The sequence below is a fragment of the Leuciscus leuciscus genome (assembly GCF_965113295.1).
Source record: "Leuciscus leuciscus genome assembly, chromosome: 25".
NCBI lineage: Eukaryota > Metazoa > Chordata > Actinopteri > Cypriniformes > Leuciscidae > Leuciscus > Leuciscus leuciscus.
In genome coordinates, this window is record NC_138724.1 from 16342146 (window position 1) to 16366133 (window position 23988).

Here is a 23988-nt window from a genome sequence, read left to right on the forward strand (position 1 = left end):
GAGCAAGTGATTTGATTTTGATAAAAGACAGCTCTTAGAAATTCACAGTAAGACCAAGCATGTGTGTATATTGATTTCTGTTTGAGTGGTATTAGGCATACTGAAGACCTCATATCCATGATTACTATAGTCAAATATCTTAATGATGTCTTCAACATATTTTGATAAAACAGTTTTACAGACACTGAATGTCATTAAAGCCCGACAACATCTCATTGAAAATGTGAGTTAATTTTCCTTGTAAAGTGTGGAATAATGAAATAGTCAGAGATCTTATGTCTCTGTGAGTGATGCTTCATATTGTGTCTGTCTAATGGGCTCCTGTTGCTGTGGAAACAACATTCTTTTTATCTGGATGAATGGAGTTCCATTATATACGTAAGTCCACCAACACCAAGAGAGAGAGATTTTACAAAAAATAACAATAACAAAAGATAGATATGAAAAAGGAATTGCAAGGTTGAATTCTTTTCTGCCCCACTAGCTAAGGCCAATGAAATATGTCAAAACAGGACTATAAAGCAAAAGCTACAAAGTGAAAAAGACAAGGACAAAGAAAACGAGAAAAACAAGAACCTTTTGAGCCATCAACATCAAACTAAATATAAGGCCCTATATCTGTAGATTTTTCAGATTCACTTTGGCGTGGGAGCAAAGGTGAGTGAACGCGTGCCCGGGGGCATTCTGTGAAACGGCTTTCCTTTTGGAAATAAAAGGGTACCTGAGTATTTCCCTTTCTTTTTGTTCAGTGTGCACTCGTTTGAAGTTTCCAAATCCTCTGAAAACTAATAAGGGTGAATGGCAGTAAATCAGTATCAGTCTGCGCTGTAGTCATTTAATTGTTTAATTGCATCTCAAATAGGTTAGCAAAAGAAAGATAGCTTGTGAGCCATGCATAGTACATGCATTAAGAATACCTGATGAATTATTGACAAATAATGCACACCCGAGGTGGTAACCTGGCTAAAAATGTTTTTTAGAAAGAGAGAGAAGGAGAGATGACGGCTGCTGGCTATCCAAACCAGGAGTTGCCGTCGGTGTACACTAGGTAGCTGAGTCAGAGTGCAGTTCACCGGGGGCTATCCAGCACCACCACCAAGCATTGCAGAGGAGTTCCCCCAGTTGATGGAGGACCGGAAGTCACGGATTCTGAGGGAGGATCCAGAGGCAGAATAAGAAAGGGTTGTTATTTAATGACAACAAAGTAACAGCACAAGATGGATGAGGTAGGAACACAGTCCAAACAATAGGGCAGGGCACACAACTGGAGAACAGGTTGGTCGGGGATGAGACAGCAAAGATGTGATGGACAAAGATGGAGACAAGGCAGCGGCTCGGCTCAGTTGGTGATGAGACTAGATGTAGCACCAGACTAGCTGCCAGACCAGGAGAGTCGACAACCAAGGTGCAACAGGATCCAGGCAGGAACCAACACACAAGACAAGACCCAACAGGCCAAGACAACAAGAAAGACAAGAAGATATAAAAGCAAAATAAAACTGACAACCATCAAATAAAGAAACTAAATCCTCTAATAACAGGATCTAGCAAAATAAACAAGTAAACAAACAAAAGAAAAAAAGTCTAAATAGTCTAAAACCTTGCAAAAGTCTAAAAACTTGCAAAAAAGAAAACCTTGCAGGGAACTAGAGAGAAAATAAATAAAATATTAGTTAACAATCTAATCAAAAACAAGAGAGAAACCAAAAACAAAGCTTGGGAGAACTAGAGCAAAATGAAGACTGGAACTTGACTAGAATAAAAATCAGGAGCAAAGAAAAAACTGAAAACAATCTAAATGAAATAAATACTATGCTAAAACTGACAGAGAACACAAAATCTAGCATTGACTGACAAGATCTGCGAGAAACACATGCACACAATGAATGCAACAAACCAACAAAGACGTGAGGGAAAGGAGCCCAACATAAAGAAAGCAGAGCACATAAGGATCAGGTGAACACAGCCAAGCAAACGAGGACTAGACGAGGACTGTGTCCGAAAACTGATAAATGCTGCCTTCGGAGGACACATTCCAAGGTCGGAATTAAGACATCAAGGCAAGTCCGAATGAAATGTTAGTTTCAGTTCCTGTCTCCTGAGTAGCATAGATCTATCCTTCGCTGCCTTTGATATCCCACAATCCTATGCTTTCCATTCTGTGCCAGTTGAGCTAGAAAAATAAAGATGGCATCTGAAAGTTGCGGCTGGTGGTCAGTTTGTGTGTAAATGTAAATTTTTGATAAATGTTTTCCACGGCGAGAAATTACTATTGTAGTCATTAAATATTCACTTCGTTTTCACCAAAGCTCGCTCTATTTTGCTGTAGGTCATTAAACCGTTATGCTGCCTCAAGTCTGTCCGAAATCAGTTTCGTGAGGAACCTTCGTGCGCAGACGCTGCCTGCACATAAGCCTAGCTTATGATAGCATTGCCTGATAGGGCAGCGAGGCAACAAGTCAGCTGCCTCGTTTTCGGACACAGCCAAGGACTAAACAAGGGGGCGTGGTAATGAGAAACAAGGAGGAGGGACTAGAAGAGCACATGACTAACATAATCAAAGACAGAGCCATGTCAGACACTAGGCAAACAAAGAAGCATTGAACAGAGACAAGACAGATAAGACAGGACCCCACCTTCCAACGGACGCCTCCCGGCATCCACACTGAGCAAAGGAGTCCAAGGAGGTACCAACTGGGAGGAAGGCGGGGAACAAAACTTGGAGTTCCAGGGCATCCAGGAAACACAGGGAGGGAGAACATAATCCAGGGGAGTAGTTTGGGGCTGACCAGGAAGGTGCCGACCTTGGAAACACGTAATGACCAGGTAACACAGTGGGCGGGATGGGAGGGGTCGGGACAAAATTAGTGGTCTTCCTAGGACATGGGCTTGCTCCAATGGTCGGGGCTTGAAAATGGCCTTGATGTCAGAAACAGTCTTTGGGACAAATTCTTGATTGGGGAAGGACTTGGGGATGAACTCAGGGGCCATGACTGACCTGGCAGGAAGGGTGCTTGTCAGGGGAATGGGTTCAGGAGTTTAATGAACAGTCCTAGACACTGGCTCAGAAACGTCCTCCATCTGGATTTGACTCTGGGGTACCCTCGGGGGCTGCTGAGACACCCTCTAGGCCTGCAGAGACAGGCACTGGACTTGGCTTGGGAGTGCCCTCCTGTGCTGCACTAGCGCGCTCAGGGACTGACTCAGGAGCGCTATCACTGGACTCTGGTCAGGGGCTGTTGAGCGCAGTAGAGCGCAGTCTTGTGGGTATTCCCCGGCCTGCGATGGGGGTATGTGGCAAGCAGGATGAGGCAGAGAGCTGTGAGAGCGGCGCGGCCGATGGAGTGATTGATAATGAGCGTCACAAGCGCGGCACACCGCCTCGTATATCTCACAGAGGAGCTACGGAGGCATAAAAGGAGGTCCAACAACAGTGAAGGACAAGAGAGGACCAGACCTGGACTTTTACATTATGTTTTATTTATGTGTGTGCAGTAGTTGTCCATGACGGGCTGCCGTTTTTATATTCGTTTTGTGTTTTGTGATTACTAAAGTGTTTAAACGTTCGCCGGTTCCCACTTCCTTCCCTGAACAACAAACCGTGTTACAAATTCAATGTAAGTGTAGGTTTTATGCTTTGGTTCTGTGTAAATTAAATACTCATATAGTAGTCGTGATGTGAGTTTTAAGCCAACCTGTCCTGGAAGGCTAATTTGCCATGTTAAGAGGCTCAGGCTAAATGATTGACTATGTTTAATACTTGCGGTTTGGGGTTTTGAATAAACTTTGACCAGAGCGTTTGAAGAATATCAAAACATTGCTGACTTGCAAGTGCTGTAAAGATAAACGTCTGACTGCTTTGCCTGCTCTGTTTAAATATGTTTAAAAATATCTCAATGGATTGATTATAGTGTTCTTAGAAAACCAGGTTACGATGTGAAGGGCATAACAACAGAATACATTGTTGAGTCAATGTGATGATACGTTTGCCTGCAGGCTTAAGTAACATCAATAATTCATTTGAATGGGGTGAAGAGTTATACATTTTGCAGTGGTTAAACTTTTAGCTTGAATAAAACATAAATGAAGTTGTATTTTAGGGCATGGCTTATAAAGGATTTTTGGAGATCTCTTGAGTGCCTCTGGTAAGGGGATGCCTATCAATTACACTTATGACAAAAGGACTGGGGAATCGTTTCTGTAGCCTGTAGAACTTTACCTATAGTACAACATAATTAACAGAAACGATTAATACGTACCAGCTGTTGTGCTTGTGGGGAAGCTCATGGGGGTTTAGTCTAGATAGATAGATAGTAGGGGTGGCACGGTACATGAAAAAACATCTGAACCGTTCGGTTCGCTTGTCTCGGTTCGGTGCGTGTGTGCGTCGCGCGGTTCGCACGGTTCGACGCATGCGCAATGTAGCCTTGTGCCCGTGCTACTGCTAATACAATGCTAAATCATAAATCAGACAAATGTAGAATAACATTACAATGTCCAGCAATCGATTTAAATAGTACACTGGGTTTACTTAGACATTTAATGAGATCAACTCCACTAGGCTATATGTTGTTTTTTTCACGTGAATAAATAGGCTACATAGATCGACTGTTCCACGTACCGGTATGTACTTTAATGGTCCAGTGGCAGAACTTGCCAAGCGTGTCAAAGGTTCTGAGTTCTAATCTGCACTCGTATATATTTTTCTTTTTCATCAAAACCGATTATGTTTATCAGCGGTTGTATATCAAGCAGGGACAGATTTGTATGAATTTTGTTTTGTGATTTCATCGGAACGAATAGAGTAGCCTAGAGTCTCCTCAACGGACTGAAGCGCGCGTCTGAGTGAAGAATGTGCGGCCGCTGCGGTGTGTGCGCGAGCCACGAGAACACTGTATCAGCGCCACTGATCGCAAAGGCAACGAGCACTTTGATCACTTGATTAAAAAAAACACATTTCAGCGCTAGATTGCTTCTTATTTAACAAACGAACGAAACGAATACTTTGCTAGTTAACTGGAAATGTTTTATTTATTTGTATTGGTACATCCGTGCTGGGACATAATATCAACCCTGGCAAAAAGTGGTGACAAATAACTGTCCGACACAGCCCACGGGAAATGAGAAGCTGCGTTTTGCAAACACACCCCATTTATGAAATAAATTAATTAATAATTAGATAATTCAGCTATATATCATATGCTGAAGTAAATTTTTGGAGTGTTAAAGATTAAAAGAAAAAACAACAACAAGAACCGTACAGAACCGAAAACCGTGACCCTAAAACCGTGATACAAACCGAACCGTGGGTTTTGTGAACCGTGCCACCCCTAATAGATAGATAGATAGATAGATAGATAGATAGATAGATAGATAGATAGATAGATAGATAGATAGATAGATAAGCCCCTTTCATACAGTGTGTTGATCCTGGGAAATTGCCGTAAAATTGCTAGAGTGCCTTCTGTGTTAACACAAACACATTGATGACGGGATGGGGACCTATATAGAAACATTGCCGGGATCAGTCCCGGAACGCGCCCTATGTGAACAAAAGCCAGGACCAATGCCGTAAGGGGTGTGTCGTAGTGATGACGCACGTGCCATCGCACAGGCCTTTCTACAACCTATGTTACAGCATATGGGGAACGAGCCACTCGGCAAACCCAGTGGTGCTACTGGGGAGTATGGACTCGTCTTCGTGTAGAAATAACAAAGAGGAGTTATCAGCAGAACTGATATCTGACAGGAGTTATCACATCCTGACGTCACGTGTCTTTACGGGATCTTTACGGGATGTGTGTGAACGCACTCACAGATTCCAGAAAATCACTGGATGAACCAAAATCAAACGATCCTGGGACACATTATCCGTGTATTTTCCGGAATCTCTGTGACTGACTGACTGACTGATTGATTGATTGATTGATTGATTGATTGATTTTATCCTAAGTTTCCTAGTCCAAACTGTATATGAAAATAATTGAATATCAATAGTTTTATGAACTCTATCAATTTGAATGCTAGTTTTAAAATAATTAATGATCTGTTAAACATTAAACAATGTAAAAATATTTCAGAGTAATATTTCCCCAATCAGAGTAACAATATTTCAACATATAAAAAAGAAATCCTAGAGAAACAAAATATTGAATAATATTGAAAAAGATCAAATCACTGAAAAAAATGTTTGCTAAAAACTTAAGCCATTTAATGAAAGAAGCAAGCACACTAATAAATCCTTATAAAGTTTAAGAGTCAAAAAATTTAAATAAATAAATAAGATCCACTGCACATTAAAGCATTAGATTATCTGTTTCCAGTTCCATCTCTCTAACACTGATTCTGATATAAAGGTGAATAAAAGTGAATGTTTTTGAATGCTGTTTTCTTTACCTTTTCACTAACTTTGTTTACTTTTTAACTGTTTCAAGGCCTTGAATGAATTATTCCTGAAATATGACGTGATGTCTTCATGTGAAAATTTCAGTAATTATCATAATCAAACATTTTCTCGTTCTGCTCTCTTTTTAGTGCATTGTACTTGAGATAATGATGGATTTAATTATTCTTTGCCTAATTGTATATAATTATCAAAGAATTGAACACAAGAACTATGTGGACTTCACATGCTCTCAATGACAGCAAACCATTCAAATGAGTTCTTCCACCTTTCTCAACCACGTTTGTGTGCAAGTGTGGCAGATTAAACACCCTCAAACTTCATTGTTTAACTAAAGTTCACTACATTTTATTAGTTCTAGCTAGTTAGCATGCAATGGAAGCAGGTCAGAATGACTGAATTAACATTGCCGTTTGCATCTGTGTAGTATTATAGTATTGTTTTTGTTGTTTTACACTCCATTATTACCTTTATGATCTTGTGCACGTTCATTAGTCATCCGGACTACATCTTATTTTGTGAACCTAAACATTTACCAAATATATTGTAAGTTACACAAATTATATGTTTTACAAAAATAGCTGTGGGGTATTAAAACAGCCAAGGGAAATAATTCCCTTGATAAGACTAAAAATACTGCAGCCACACAAAAGACTAGTCTGTCTGAAATGGGTCATTGTCACACCTTCTTTCCAAAATTGCTCTGACGCAGTAGATAATAACACATTGATTCGAATAAATTTGACAAACCAAATAAATATTACAAATGCAACTCTCTGCTTTCATTGTGCCATTAAATAGGAAGGTCTAATTAGTGCCATGGGGAACAAACCATGAGCAGAACATGTAATTTCACAGTTTAATTATGGTTTCACAGGGATTTGAATTTGCACTGTTAAAAGCCCATTTTATTACATATCGGACATGGGGACAATTTTGTTTTAAACAAAAGGTGTGCGTGTGTGTGTGTGTGTGTGTGTGTGTGTGTGTGTGTGTGTGTGTGTGTGTGTGTGTGTGTGTGTGTGTGTGTGTGTGTGTGTGTGTGTGTGTGTGTGTGTGTGTGTGTGTCAATTTTCATTTTGGGTGAACTATCCCTTTAAATGTATAGGCAAAAGATCACTAAAGATCATTTTCCTTTCATCACCGTCTCCAGGATGTTTGCCCTGGGAATTCTCCAGGTCAGCCACATTGATCTGTAGAGCTTACAGCCTTATTGGTTACCCTTACGAAAAATAAGTTTATTCAAGTGTTCTATTAGTATACTTCTTTTAAACTAAAAATAAGAAAGTATACTTTCAGTCTACATTTTTATACTTCTCAGAAATTACACTTACTGTAAGTGTACTTGACTTATACTGAGAGAAAAGTCCAAGTAGGCTATACAGTATTTGGCCTGTAGTTGTACTCAATCTTTTGATCGATATATACTTAAAAGTATAATTAAGTATTCAAAGTATACTAGGCTTGTAGTTGTGTTAACTCTTTTAATCGAGTAGCCTATTAAATATACTCTTTTTTTTCATACACAGTCTGAATTAGAATATTGATATAACACAGATATGTTTCTAATTCTGCGTATCTGAATTTTTGTGTAGGCTAGTCCACTGGTAGTGTATAGGAATTTACTCTAATTCTACTTTTCCCCACCATTGACTGAATTTTCCAGCTATCCATGTTTTCACTGGTATACGGTAGGGGGCGCTATGACACATCTTCTAGTACAGATTCTCTGGATCAAAACACAGGAGAAGAAGAAGCTGAAACAAGTGATAGAAGCGTGCTCACTCAAATGTAAAATAACGTGATCATCAAACATTAAACAGCTTGTAAATCAAAACTGCTTAATGTATTCCAAATGAAATGAAGCGTAACCCATGAAGAGAAAAAAACTGTGAAGCTTTGGGGGTGTTGGACTCGATCTCCTCCATCTGTGCTTGATCATCGTTCTTAATCTGATCAAGACGAAGTCTTTGACAAAAATTTGATTTTCTCATCTTTTTTGTTTAAAATGTTGCCTTTCTTTATGAAACTTACCGACATCCAATTGTTGATTAAAAAAGGATGCATGAAACTAATAAAATGTTTTTCAAATTAAAGTACAGTTTAATGTATTTTTTAAGTATTATAAAAATTATATCTACATTTGAACATAGTAGTATACTGCAAGTGCAAAAATAACATATAAATAGTAAACTATAAGTATAATATTATGTTCACTTAAAGAAAACTTACAAGTATAATTGCAGTATAAACTACTAAATTAGTAGTTTACTGAGAGTAGGTTACTGATTTATGTATGTATTCATCTACTCTGGACCAGTAAGAACTTTTTTACTTGTTTTTAATTTGTTTGTTGCCATTTCCTAATTTTTACTGTCTTAAGTTGGATGATGTGTGGTATGTGCTCCTTTGTTCTCCATGTGTGTGTATGAGGACTCTACTGCAAACAAAATCTACCTTCGGGTACAAATAAAGTAACTTGAACTTGAACTTGAACTTGATTGATATTTTTGTCTCTAGAATCCCATCTGGTTAGGACACGTAAGAAATTCTTACATCAACCACATAACAAAGAATTTTAAAAACATTTAAAACACCTTAGCAATCACATAATGATGCACTACTGTTCACGTATATGTTTTTAGGAAAATGCAGGCTATATAATACCATTTTCTCTTTTAAAGTTTTCATAAATGCTTCGTGTCAGAGGTTAAAATACATGAGGGAAAAAATCACCTCAGATCAATAATCTATAGTTTCTCCATGAATGACCTTTACTAATGCTAGCGGTAATATGAAATATGAAAAAGCTGTAAGGGACAATTTAGATGAGGACCAATTAAAAGTCAACTAATCCATATTTAGAATAAAAACACCATTTCATGATTTAGTATCAAACTTGACCAAACCTTTACTAAATTGTGTTCTTTGTCTATTGCCCTGTCAGTTTAGTCTAAGGGGATTTGTACTTAAATTCATCACAGTTATTTACCAAATTCCTCTTGAGGATTTAGTTTTGCTGAGGGTACAGTAAGTGGAACCTCCACGCTGGATGACAGAGAGCCCTCAACCGGAGGGACTGTAAAAAAGTACATAAGAATAAGAACAGGTTAGGATATCACTGCATTCATGTTCTTTTTTCCCCCAACCTATATACTGAACAATTTATGAAATATATTTTTGTTAAGTGCTTGGTAATGTCTTCTACTATAGTTCCACTGAAAGGTTTATATACTTTTTAATGTCTTTTTAGACATTGGAATATTTTAAACTCTCAACAATCAATAAAAGTGTTCTAAATTCCTACAAATGTCAGATATAACCTGTAGCTGAGGCTTGCCACGTCCAGCAAAGTCCTTTTTAGAGGTCTATGGAGGGTCTCCTCCAGAGCGTGTACGTTTCCTCTCCATAGCTGCTCTCTGTGTTGACAGTTGGAGTGATTATTTCTTGTAAGACTGATGTTGTTAAAGGTACTGGAAACAAAAGACAGGTAACTAGTGAAAAGAAAACACAACATAGTGTGTTATTAAGGTGTTGAACGGATTAAATGAGCCTTGGCATAGATTTTCCAAGTCTGTAACTCGGGGTGGAAAGCTCCATTCTTCCAAAATATATTCCCTCATTTACACACGCCACAGAGCATGATATGATGTTAATTGCTTAATTGAATCATGCAATATACCTGTATGAAATCTTCTGCACTCATCCTTCTTCCACATTCATCACAGTTTTTACTTTAAAGGGTAACTAAACCCTAAAACAACTTTTTTTTTGTTAATGATCTGTAAGACTGGGGCTTTATTAATGCTGTTCATTGATTCAAGTAATTTTTTTGACATTTGGGTTTAAAGTGTTTTAATTCTACAATATATGGTGTAAAAACGTCTGAGTGCTGCCCTCTTCATGTTGAACGGTGGCTACTGCAGTTGAATTTTCCTATTGGAAGTTGTGGTACCCTCTGACATCAGAGGGAACCAGCTAACCACGCCCTTGCCTACCGAGAGACGTGTCTCAGATGCATGCCCCCCCTCCGCTGGGCTCTGCACACTTTTCCAGCATTTTTAAAATATTGCCAGTGGGTGGAGTCAGGCTCTGACCAGGGGTTTAGTTACCCTTTAATTTGTCCCCCTTCCGTTTGTTCAAAATGATTGAGATATATAAAAACTATAACCCTGGCTTCAGCTAGAATGTGGTCATGTTTCATTTTTTTAAGAGCCATGCGTCTCCCCTCTTGGTAGTGGGGATCCTCTGACTGAGTCATGTTTGGTGGCCAAAGCAACGCAGGCATATACAGACAGACAAAGACGGACAAGTCAACAGACAGACAGAGAGGAAAGATTAAGGAAATAGATAAAGACTGAGATAGATAAAGATATAGATATAGATTGGAGAGATTAGAAATACAGATAGTGAGATAGATGGACAGATAGTTTGCGAGAGATAGACAGAGATAGAAAAAGGTTGGCTCTTAAAAGTGCCTATGGGTGTTGAAAATCAGGTGTAGCTTGGTTCGAAAAGGTGAAGTTTGACAGAATCTGCTAGCCTGACTACGTCAGACTTCCTACTTCCGCTAATTTCATTTCGCTCCTGTACTCAGTCTGAGATAGCAGCCTATCTTTCAGTTTTCCACCGGCCTGAAAACAGCCGGGCCAATCAACGAACAGAGGGTGGGCTGAGAGCCGTGACGTAGACGCTGATTGTACCGTGGATGCGTAGATTTACTTCACATAATCTCCAAAAGTCATTCACAGCCATGTTCACTCCGGTATTTCGCTCGATGGTTTAGTTTTTGCATCATACATGCGTTTACAGTGGAAGTTAGATGCGGCTGAGCATGCGCATAACACACGCCATAACCAAACGTTATGTGATTGGCTTACGGGTAACCAATGATTTTAAACTTCAGACAAGCGCCCCCCCGCGAGAGAGAAAACACTTCTCTATTATGCCATTCCAGACTCTGTATACGAAGCAAAGTGAAGTAGCAGAGTCTGGTATTACCAGGCTAAGAATCTGCAGGGAGAACAGAAAATGTAGTGTAGGCCAGCTAAGTTTATAGCTGAGTTTTAAAAAGTGTACCCCAATAGTGAGAGATTCCCATTTCCTTATAAATACTTAAGATAAATGAATAGAAAAATAATGATTTAAAAGATGTATGTGCAGTGACGTTAGGCCAAGTGATATTGTTATTAGCCTACTGACACATTACAATGACGTTCGAGAGAAAATACATCTAGATAATGAGAGTTAGCTCATGTTGAAGTTAGCTAACCATTTAGCAAGCCTAATTTCACAAGAGTTTTTTTTTATTATTTTTTTTTTTTTGCTGATAACGAGGAAACCGCCTAACCGCCCTAACATGTAAACCATCTAGTCTAATGACAAAGAAAGGCATCAATTATAACATTTAAGCAAAACGTGATCACCTAATAACTTACCTGGACAGTGGTTTGAGCGCAATGAGAAATCGCTGAAGAAATCACCCAATCACAAAGCGGACTGGCTCCGTCTCCACAGCAACGGATGCTGAGGTTCATGGGTAATGCTGGCGTCAACTAATTAATTAAATTATATAAATTTATTTTATTTTAATTAAATGAATATCCAAAACTAATCCCCGTTCTCACAACTGAAAGAGAAACAATTTAAACTGATGGTCTTATCAGTCCATAAGGCTCATGGGTAGGCTACTGTAGATTACCATTAGATGACATACCAAACCGATGGAAAAACGGTATTTCTCAAAAAATAAACAGCAACATTTAGAAGCGATAGCCGTAGCACAACTCTGCAGTCTCGTTAACTGAATATATTTACTACATTTTGACTGGAAGGAACCACGGACGATGGTTAACAATGGTGAGAAGCCTACAGAATAAGCAATAAAAACAAGGACAACAAAAAAATGTCTGATTAAATGTTGAGTAATGTAGCGCTTAAAGTAAAAAATTTTTTTTTTAAAAAAGACAAATGAGAAAAAACAATGCTCCAGATTGGCAGAAAGAAAAACGTGATGCAGACACGACATATACTTCCTATTGAAAAATATTAGATTGAAAGTCGTGCTGAGTGACACGAAAAAAAGGGGAAATCCGTGTTCACGAACACGAATCAATAGATTACATTTGATGTCACGAACTGCCGTGAGACTGGGTTGCGGTATGGTCCATATGATATGGAAGCTTGTTTCCGTCACAGAATGAAGAATAAAAAAAGCGACTTTTTATCTCAGAATTTTTTTATTTTTTTTTACAATTGAGTTATAAAGTCAGAATTGTATTAGCCTATATTAACTCGCAATTGTGTGTTATATATTCAGAATTGCGATAGCCTCTATAAACTCGCAATTGCGTGGTATAAAGTCAGAATTGCGGTATATAAACTCACAATTGTGAGTTATAAAGTCAGAATTGCGTGATAAAGTTACCATGGTAATCCAGAGTTCTCGCGAGAGCACAAGTTGAATTTGCTCAGCGAGTTACTCTGGTGTCGAGTAATGATGCTCATTAAATATGCCCCTCGATCTGAGCTGCACCAATCACATCGGGTTATCTGATATAGGCGGGCCAGAGGCAAGCTAAACAGATGACGACAGCGCTGTGACTTCGAAGTCATTTGGAAACATTGCAAGATGGCTATGGAGGAATACCAGTTGTTTGAAACGGCTTTGGCCGCTACAATGAACGAGTTAGACTTGGCTTTTTATCTAAAATAGAAGACGTCGCTCGAATCGTTCCTTTGCAAGAAGGACGTTTTTGCTGTTTTGCCGACCGGATACGGCAAGAGTATAATCTACCAGTTAGCTCCGCTGGTAGCTGGGGTTTATTGTTGTGATTGGTCGTAGTGTTATCCAATTGCGTGCAGTGAGATTTTCAAATGCACGCTTGGTACCGCCCCTCGAGCTGGGCGATTTTCATTAGTTGACTCCAGACCATTAATCTTTTAGATTTAGGTCTGGATTTCCAGGCTATGATAAAGTCGCAATTGCGAGAACACGCAATTTCGAGTTTATATCTCGCAATACTGACTTTATAACACGCAATTGCGACTTTATATCACGTAATTCTGACTTTTTATCTCGCATTTCTGAAAAATAAAGTCAGAATTGTGAGATGTAAAAAAAATATTTGTAAATTTTTTTTATTCTGTGACGGAAACAAGCTTTCATAGTAACAAACAGGGCAGTACAATCTGCATATTATTTTTTCACAAAGCCAAGAATTTCCCTATAGGTGTAATGTGTGTCCATTTGACTGTTGAATTTGCTGTCCACAGGAGTCTTGGTCTCTTGGAATGTCTCATTCAGTCTCCGTCTCTTTAGTCTCTCTTTCATATTTGTCACATATGGACACACACACAAGCCCAGCGCTGACAGATGCCTGTGTTCTCCATGGGCTCATTATGTGTCCACCACAGAGTTACTATCCATAAAACATGCGGCATTTCATCAGGAAAGTGCTGGAAGCAAAACCTCTGTCCAGGGGCTGCTCATAATAGGTCTCCGAGGCTCTGGTGTTGATGCTCTGAGGAACCCCAAGACCTGCATGCAGTCATGTGATGACCCCAAAATGACAAACTCTTCATTTGTATTGATTTCGACTAGGACCAGAGGTCTGTCAGGTGTACTAATGTAAGTGGCAAGTTATTTGTATGCTTTGGAGTTATTCAGCCTGAGAGAGATTCTTCCTTATGCTAATTGACTCCACAAAAACATACAGGTTGATTCCTTTCCTGAAAATGGACCCTCAACACCCCATCATCAACATTCACCTGACGATTGTTATTGAATAAAAAAAATCGCTTGCATGGGAATTCCTTGTAAATGGATCATTTTGCGGTCTCCATTCTGGACGCCTCAAATAGCGCTATTTAAATGGATTCATCTTCATCTTCTGTACATAGCTGGGACTGAAAGCATGTTTGAAAAACAATAGCATTTAATTAATCTGTTATTTATCATAGCATATTATCTTTGCTACTTTTTTACTAGTCTTTTTTATACTTTTTCACAGATAATTTTTGAACTCATGGAGCTCATTTTACATAACAAGAACCAAAAATCGAAAGCAAGCAGACTTCTGAGAGAATGCTGCATCACCTAATTGGCCAGCCTAAAGCCTTACAATTGGCTGTCATCTTCAGTACTTTTTGACCTGGAAAAGTTTGTTGAGGAGAGACAAATAAAAATGTGATACCCATGAAATACAGTCATATCCCCAGTGTCTCAGCTTGGGGATTGTGAGAATGTGTGAATAGGTTCTACAAGACTATAAGTGTGAAATGAGCCAAAACCTGTCTTCACTTGTTTGTCACGAACTAAGCACAGCACAAACTTCAGACGGATACACTTATTTCTCTCATCACAGTGTGCTTTATGGTTTACTTAGTCAATATTGTTTTGGTTTTATTACAAAGAAAGATCTAGAAACGATGCATTGCCATAAGATTTATTTTGCTCCAAAATGATCATGTCAAGTCTGAGATTCATGAGGTTGTCTATAAACCACAGCAACAGCAAACCACGAACCATCCAATCAATCACCGATAGACAAAATCCTGCCCTACATTTGTTCTTGTTTGAGAAGCAGTTTCTCTCATGAGACAATATGGAAGAAAAGACTATTGCAACTTCCGTTTCATGCCGATTTTAGAGTTTAGATAACATTCTCTTGCGAATGCCACTGCAAATGACCAATTTACATATATATTTGTTTTGCATTTTTCATTTAACATGCCTGATCACGAAAAGGTGTAAATTACAAACACATCTGATGGAAAAATCGGATTAGTGCTATGGAAAAGTGTCTGGTTTACACATTTGTGACTCATTAATGGCAGCCCCTTGTGTCCAAAATCTAACAGGATCATGGTCTTGAGTCAGTCAAACAGCCAGCCAAGAATCTTATAGCATGTGCTTGCATAATCTTAATTTAGTATTGAGCAGACAGACATCCTGGAGTAAGATCTTTGAGAATCTTGGCTCACTCATACAGGGATCCTGTCATAGAATCCTATGGGATACAGAGAGGAACCTGATTCAGTATCAAGCAGGTGGGACGCTGGAGGGCAGGCGCATCCTGGCTGACATTTTATATGATTTCACAGTGTCTTTGAGTTTCAATGCAGCAATGCCAGGAAAGTAGCCAGAGGCGAAATGCGTTGCATGCTTAAATGGAGAACAGATGAACCTTATATAATAAATTCCAAATAATCAAACATTTTTAGGAGCAATAGCCTATACATTTCAGCCTTATTAATCTAAAGAATTGATAGGCTACTACTTTACTGTTCATGGACCTACAGCGTAGTACGGAGCCCCTGAAGGGACCTGTGCAAAAATCTACAGACTCGAGAAATCATCACGAGAAACTTTCGTGTGTGCACGAGAAACTTTTGCGCATGAGAAAACTATTGCGTGCTCATGAGAAACTTACTTTTGTTGGGAATGATAGGCTATGTAGATTTTACTATGATAAAAAGGTTATTTTATGAGAGAATGCAAAGAAGGGAATGTCGCGACAGGTAGGATCCGTTTGCGACATTATAGTATTTAATAGTAATATTGTGATATTGTATATGGTTTGAAGAAAGTACAGATATTGTATTTGTATATTGCTACACTGTAAAAAAAAATTACATCCCCAAATCAAAAATTTCTAGTGACTGATAACATCTAAATGTTTCAATTAGTCTGACGAATTATTTCTCATTGAGCCAATGTTAACAGACTATTGCAACAAGAATTGCACTTGGGCCAATTTATAAATTTTGATGTGACAAACTTGAAACTTTTCACTTGAAAATTTTGACTTGGAGAGGTTAGAAATTTTTTACAGTGTATAAGACAAAATACTTTCTTTGACTTTCAGGTTTTACCAGTTATGATAAGACTTAAATTGTAACTGCATGTATGACGCTGATATTATGTATTTTAATGAATAAAGACAACATGAATTTAATTATAAATATTTGTATGTTGTTTAATTGAAATAAAACATGAAGTGTTGTGTCAACTGCTGTGTGCTTAATAATGATGATATAACGCTTTGTCATGAATGATGGTATAAAAACATTTTGAATAAATTAAATATGTATTAAATCACAATTAAGTTTTTAGTGTAATCTTAAATGTAGGTTTTTTTTGCGGCCTGGAATGACTAGTACTTTGCAGCTAAAAAACAACAACACTTTACATACGGTATGGCTATGTAAGCAAAAGACAGTAGAAATAGATATATTCAGATACACATACAATATTAATAACACTGTAAAAATTACATGGTCAATAAGATATGACAACATATGTTTTTACATTGCTATGACTCATCAAAATAAGTTAAGCAATTTTCGACTTTTTTTAATAAGTTATACAATATATATATATATATATATATATATATATATATATATATATATATATATATATATATATATATATTAAAGTCAGTCTAATGTAATTAAAGTTGAAATGACATCCATGTTGATTGTATTTAAAAAAAATTAAGGCAGAAACCTTTTTACAGTGAAATATAGGCTATCCAAAACACAAAAAATAATTCCTCATGGGACATTTGCTTATATTAAAAAAGCTATATATTACTGTCATCTTTACTGACATTTTTTTGCTACCAAGCCCTGGTTAATTTCTTAACCTGATCACATTATGTTCCTAATTAATTATTCATAAATTCATCATTCACCATATCTGTTGTCCAAATCCAGTGTTTGCTTTTTATGTTAACTTTTCCATTATTTACGATTTCATAATTGGTTCATCACAGTTTATATTAGCCTACACAAAAACAACATACATTTCAAATATAACCCATGTTGTGGAATAATGTTTTGCTTTCGTATTTCATAAGTTAGCAAAGGTATTCAGTGTCAATAAATACCATAGTATTAAAGCAAATATTCACGTAGGCTATAAATCATTTATTGCTCCCTTTTTTACAGTCTATGCTCCCAAGCAATATGATTTCCGCGGGTTTTTAATGCACGGTTTAGTGACGTAATATCCGGTATATTAAGCGCCCGCCGGCGATATTTTTTTTCCCAGGATGCTAGGGGAAGACTCATGAATATTCATTAGGGAAGTCATCCCTGATTGGTCTTAACCCCAGTGACGAGTAGGTTTAGGGGCGGGGTTAGGGGGGTCATAAGACCCCCAGTGACGGGTAGGTTTAGGGGTGGGGTTAGGGGTAGGTTTAGGGGTGGGGTTAGGGGTAGGTCATCAGACCAATCAGGGATGACTTCCCTAATGAATATTCACGAGTCTTCCCCTACCATCCTGGGAAAAAAAATATCGCCGCCCGCCGTCCATTCAAACCTTCAGGAGGAGGAGGAAGCTGAAACCACGTGCGGTACCGTTACATGAGAACACAGTGAGTTTGACATTTCAGCTGTATGCAGTAGTTTTCAGCTGTCAGAAAGAAAATATATATGCGGAATGAATATGCCAGACAGCTTGCATTGAGTAACTTAAGCAGCAGTTAGCTAGAGCAGAAGGTAACTTTGTTGTTTACCTCAGAAGTGCAAGTGTTTTACACTTATGCTGCTTGGCATTAAGGAATGCATACTGCAATAACGTCTGTTTGATGCATTAAATACTCTTGCAGTCCAGAAAGTCCTAATATAAAGATTTCAGATTTTTAATCAGAGACATATTGAAGTGATTAATGTTAAAGCTAAACGCGAGCGATATTGTTTCATGTTGATGGCTCGTGTAATATCGCTAACGTTACCATTGACAGGAATGGCAGCCGCTCTTATGCATAAACGTCAATGTAGAAACTCAATTACATAAAGGCCAGCAGTTATTGCAGCTAAACAACATTTACCTCGCCAGATTCCGAAAAAATAAAGTGGACCATATCTCTTTCTCCCCCATTGTCATTATCGTTTAGCGTGTGTCTGTGTCTGTGTGCCCGAGGCGCTGTTTCCTCTAACATTAGCTGTTGAGATGTTGGCATTATTACTGAAGCGTTTTGTTAACAGGAACTCATAGGGTCACATTACCATGTTCCTGAAGCGCTCTGCTATTTTTACACTCTAATATATCCATTTAAACACAGCACAGGGCCATGCATGTGTGAAAGGGTTTGCTTGTCCAGTCTAACATATTATAGTTATGTACTAGTGCCCATTTCTGTAAATTGGCCATTTTTACATACGCACCATATGCTTACAAGTCTACAGCCATTTATTTTTGGTTAAAAGTCCTTTTTGTATAAGACTGAATTATAATGGTAGCCCATTTCAAAAACATAAGAAAAAATATGCTTTAGTAAATCTTATTTATGACATAAAAAGTCAAAACTATGACATAAAAAAGTTGAAATTATGACATATGAAGACATCATTATGAGACAAATGAAAAAATTGTTGAGGTACTACTAAAGTTAGAATCTTCTTAGCCTCAACGGCAAACATACTGCTGTTCTCCACTAATGCAGCATCTAGTCGACAAATGTATTACTTTATAATGATATGAAAACATGTATGGTAGTGTACTGTATACTGTTTAATTGTCTGCATTAAATCCGTATCTGAAGTGTCCCGGTATGTGCAGCACATGTGTCAAAACAAACTCCACGAGGCATCAGTGATAGCTTTTATTTCGCCAGATTCCGCTCTCGAACTGTATAATGACCCCCCTCTCAGGGGTCCAGCAACGGACGCAACCCGTTAAAACAATCGGTATGGATTTTTGGCGATAATCGAGTTTTCCAGCAATCCGTTATCGGTGCCGATCAATCGGTCAACCTCTAAAATGAACTACAGTTTGTTGCTTTGCATGTTGGTCACATGGCTCAGCTTAAAGGTATAGCGGAGGATCTTTCCAAATTTTAGATAAGACCCGCCCTCTCCACTTTTTGAAAAGTTTGATTGATTCACCAGAATGATTGACAATTAGGAGGACCAATAGTATAGGTTACCCACCAGGAAGTAAAACATCCTCCGCTATACCTTTAACTTAAGACCCTTTTCACACTGAACGCAAAGCGATTGATTGCCTTTAGCTAATTCACGCCTTCACGATTGGTGGCGCTGACCGAGAATACATTTTTTCTCGTGTATGTATCTCGTAGGTTTTCCCATTTGGCTTTAACCACAACATAAAACAGTAAATTTAGATAAATATTGGTAATTTTATTAAATAATAGACAGACATGCATTAAATGTTTTATAATAAACTGAATGCTACTCCTGCTGAGCATTTCTAGAAATGATATGTAAAGAACATTTAAGAACGTGTCTGTTCTCAGACACCAGTGATAGCACTCAACACCCAGGAATATTTTTCTTCTGTGTTCACACAGGTTTTCAAAACAGCGCCTCAACTCTCACACACTTGTGCAACAGCAGTGGCTCTGGTAAGCTCAAATCTTTTTTGACAACTTGTTTCTTTGCGGGGTGACGGGGGGGTACAAATGCACATTTAGCCCAGCACACAGCATTGTTTAGATGTTAGGTAAGTTCCATCTCAAATATACGTCATAAAATCTGTCCAGTCAGGTTGTGACCTTATCCTCATTCGTTATGTTTTGTATCTTAAGGTCTGGTGTTAAAAATGACACTGTGAATGCTAAGCGAACCAGGACTAAATGTATAATTCTCTTTTTTGGTCCGAACCAAGAGAACTGAACTACAAGTGCGAACACCCTAAGTTGGTGGTTCTTGGCCAGACTTAACAGAAATCACTAGAACTAGAGTAGTTTCAATGAATTTTAAAAACCTTTTTAAATTCTTCCAGCAAAAAATAAATAAAAAATTCTACTTTTCTACTGTTGTCCATCAAGCATGTTCAGATTGTTCAAGATGCAACTGTTTGTGTGTTGCTTGCTGTGATGTTTGTGGTGTCAAATGGTGTATTTACTTTGAATCATAGTGTTTTTAGGTTATGATTTTGGAAAAGGGAGGAAAAACAATATCCGGTCTAGGTTAATTAATTCTTGTTTGGAGTTGAGAAATCCCTTCAGGAATTAATTAGACACACAATGTATTGATTTTTCTGTCTTTTCCTGAATTCTGTGCTTTTAACAGTAAAGCCTAATTCACTTTGTGCAGGCTTAGTTCCTTTCCGTTCCACTTCGGAGGTTTCAATTTCCTTTTTGGAGTGCCTGGGAGAAATGCGTAGGAATATTCATAAGCGCTACATAAACAACATCACTACGGTTCATCCTGATGCCCTGTGTAATGATGTCTTCTGTACGCAGTCTTGGGGCGAATAGCACAACTGGATCAAAATGTGCAGTGTAATATATGCAGTGCCAAGACATCTAAATAAGGTTTTTTTCAGGGACATATTTGAAACTGTGAATGCAAACATTAGTTCTGTCACTGTTTATTGTCATGGTTCTTCAGTTCTGGATTGAGGTGAGGAGACATGATTAATTCCAACCCTTTTAAACAACTCTAAGAATCATTCAGTGTGCTTTCAGTGAAGTGTAAATTGTTGGATTTATCGGCTTTTCGATCCGAAGAGATGTCCTGTCAGAGGTGGACTTTCTATCACCCGGAAGCTTTATTTTGGGTGTATTTAAAAACACTCTTCAAGGTCAGCGAAGATAGAGACTGTCTTGCCCATAAGCCCACTCAGTTTAGCACACTTTTACCGAGGGGCCTCTAACTCAAATTAACAGGGGGCCACCAGTCAGGTGGTGTTTTCAACAGATTCATCCATATCGAGTCCCGAATTACTCAGTGTTGCCAAGAGAGTTGAGGCTTAGCCGGCAGGTTTGAAGTCCATTGGTTCCACTGCCAGCTTGCTCTGTTGCTCTTTATGGTCTGTTTAGAGGTGTAAATATTTGTTCTGACATGTGATTTTTGGTTGCAATCGTACTATTCAATGCATTGTGAAATCAGAAATTGGGCCAAAATCCGATCAGTTTTGATTGATTCATAATTACCGAAAACGCACACACTTAAAAAGTGCACTTTGTAATAATGTCAAATTAAAAGTTTTTCTTTAAAGTATATTTCAAATAATAGTTTTTTTTTTAGGGATGCACTAAAATGAACATTCTGAGCCGAAACTTAAAATTCAGGGTTTCTCAAACTCGGCCCTGGAGGGCCACTGTCCTGCACGGTTTAGCTCCAACCCTGATCAAACACACCTAGCTGTGAGTTTCTAGTGATCCTGAAGACATTGATTAGCTTGCTCAGGTGTGTTTGATCAGGGTTGGAGCTAAACTGTGCAGGACAGTGGCCCTCCAGGACCGAGTTTGAGAAACCCTGCACTAGGCTGAAAACCGAAACTGAAAATAAATGATAAATTATAATCAATTAATTAATCAAACTTGTTTAATAATAAACACTCAAAATATTATCATATTTCCATAAGAGTGCTACATTTGATCACTAATGTCGGTTAATGTGCGCTTGGTCTGTGCTGCCATTTCGCTTGAAATGAGGCGGCTACAGAGATCTGGCAAGCCATATTTAATAGCGCCTAAACAACATTTATTGTTTGAATACTAAATAATAAAATCAACTGAATTTTAAAGTTTACATTTATTCATTTAGCTGACGCTTTTATCCAAAGCAACTTACAATTGCTATATATGTCAGCGGTCGCACGCCTCTGGAGCAACTAGGGGTTAAGTGTCTTGCTCAGGGACACATTGGTGTCTCACAGTGGATTCGAACCCGGGTCTCTCACACCAAAGGCATGTGTCTTATCCATTGCGCCACCACCACCCCAGTTTAGGCTTTGCTTCATATTAAAAGTAACAAAGCACAAAGCTTTTTGCAATTATTGGATGGCAGGCGAGCTACAAATGTTTAGTGAAGTTTTAACGCATCAACGGAAAACAGAACAAACTAAAAGATTTTAGACTTAAGAAAACATGTCATTATCGATTAAAATCAAGAAACTAATATTGTCAGTCCAGAGCTAGTGTCCACAAAACTGACATGTTTAACTGTTGTAGCTTATCCACGTTGTGGGCACGAAATTGACACCGAGTCAAAACATGCTATCCGAGAAGCACTAATTATTAAACGTCTGTTTCGGTCACTGATTTCGACTCGAAACCGAACATTTTCGGTGATATTTCGGTGCATCTCTAATTTTTTTTATGTTTTAAAGAAGTACATTTTGATGTATTGACTAACATACTAAAGCACATGTAAAGTACTTGATTATAATTTTAACTATATTTTCAATATTGCATTTAAAGTGAATATTTTTCAAATGAACTAAAATTGCAACTATACTTCATTACAAATGTGTAATATATTTAAAATCTTGACCTATACGTTTCAATAGTAATGTCATGATAGTATATTTTAAAAGTATATTTTAGTTTACCATAAATGCTTCTCGTTACATTTGACAGTAAACTTGAATCATATTTCAAAGACGATCGAATTATGAAATTACGTATGACCGACTTAAGTACATCTTTATGAGCTTACATTTAAACTATAATGATTATGAATGAACTCTGATTAAACTATAATTATCATTTAGATGCAATTTAACATGAAATGAAGTATCTGAAAACATAACATTCAGTTTGCACTAAAGTATATTCCTTTAAAATATGTTTAAAGTATGTTTTACGAAGCCGCTAAAGGGACATGGTGGTGAAAAATATATGAGATGAGAGAAAAAAAAGATATATTTCAAAACGCAATATCTTTGCTTTTGCTCGCAAAGAACTCAAATGTTTTGCAAGCGAACGGAAAGTTTCTCAGAGGAACACAAAATATTAGCGATAGAACGCAAAATTATTGAAACTTTTTTTTTTGTTCCATCTCATATTTTTTTCCATCACAGTGTCTCATTACGGTCTCTGTAGTTTGTAGGCAAAAATGTACTTCTTTTTCCTCAAGGGTAGTTGTGCACTATAGTGAGACATTGGCAAAATAATCAGGCTTTATATTAACAAAAAAAAAAAAATATATATAAATGATTATTGCATTATATTATTGATATAATACAAATTAGTACCAAGAAAAATTCCTTGTGGGTGCAAGCACACTTGGCAATAAAGCTCTTTCTGATTCTGATTTAATGTTGGCAAACTAACAGAACAAGACACAACTAACTCAAACTAAATAGACATTAAGTAAACTGTTAAATATGCATTATAGATTTGTATCATATAAAAATAAAAATTCCTGAACCACATCTGTTATGTATAGGGCATAAAGACCATCTTTAAATCAAGCTGATTCATTCATAGAATCTAAGATTGCATGATAATCAATCATTAAATTCTGTGATCAATGCATTTAACTTTTTTTATTATATCAATGAATTTTTACACCTCCAGTCCTGTTTTATGATTTGATTCATCAGAGATTAAATCGGAGCGCTTTTGCACGTGCATCCAGCAGATGTTGTTTACGAGGGGTCGAGATTCGAGACTCTACAGTGCTCAAGGATGGTAAAGGCCAGAAGGTCTATAAAAGATCAAGACCCTCGATGGAACGCTCTCCCAGATGTTCAGGTCTTCAAGAAGCTCATCCAGTCCATAGAATGAAACTTTGTTTCCTCTGGATAGGCTGTTGTGCATGCTCGTGTTTCAGTGGAGCCGCTCGAGAGGTTTTTCATTTCAGGTTTGCTTCCACTG

At 37.8% G+C, this 23988-nt stretch overlaps 1 protein-coding gene and 1 long non-coding RNA gene across 4 annotated transcripts in view; one reads left to right on the forward strand and one right to left on the reverse strand.

The window, feature by feature from the left end:
- Nucleotides 1-17655: 17655 nt before the first annotated feature.
- Nucleotides 17656-23988, forward strand: part of pot1 (protection of telomeres 1 homolog) — a 31914-nt gene continuing 25581 nt past the window's right edge. The window contains exons 1-3 of one of the 3 annotated variants that reach the window (XM_082159289.1): nucleotides 17778-17911; nucleotides 19726-19779; nucleotides 23715-23974. Coding sequence is in view for 1 of the 3 variants with exons in the window: in XM_082159288.1 (XP_082015414.1) it covers nucleotides 19632-19779 (148 nt within the window). In the remaining 2 variants the exon portion in view is untranslated. Of the gene's footprint in view, nucleotides 17912-19396; nucleotides 19780-23714; nucleotides 23975-23988 lie in introns of those variants that run through there. The other 2 variants (XM_082159290.1, XM_082159288.1) reach the window with 2 other exon arrangements.
- On the reverse strand, nucleotides 19838-23719 carry LOC309490275. Its single transcript, XR_014202650.1, has 3 exons — nucleotides 23468-23719; nucleotides 22100-23054; nucleotides 19838-21899 (listed from the first exon to the last, which is right to left on the reverse strand). It is a non-coding gene; the product is annotated as an uncharacterized lncRNA (long non-coding RNA).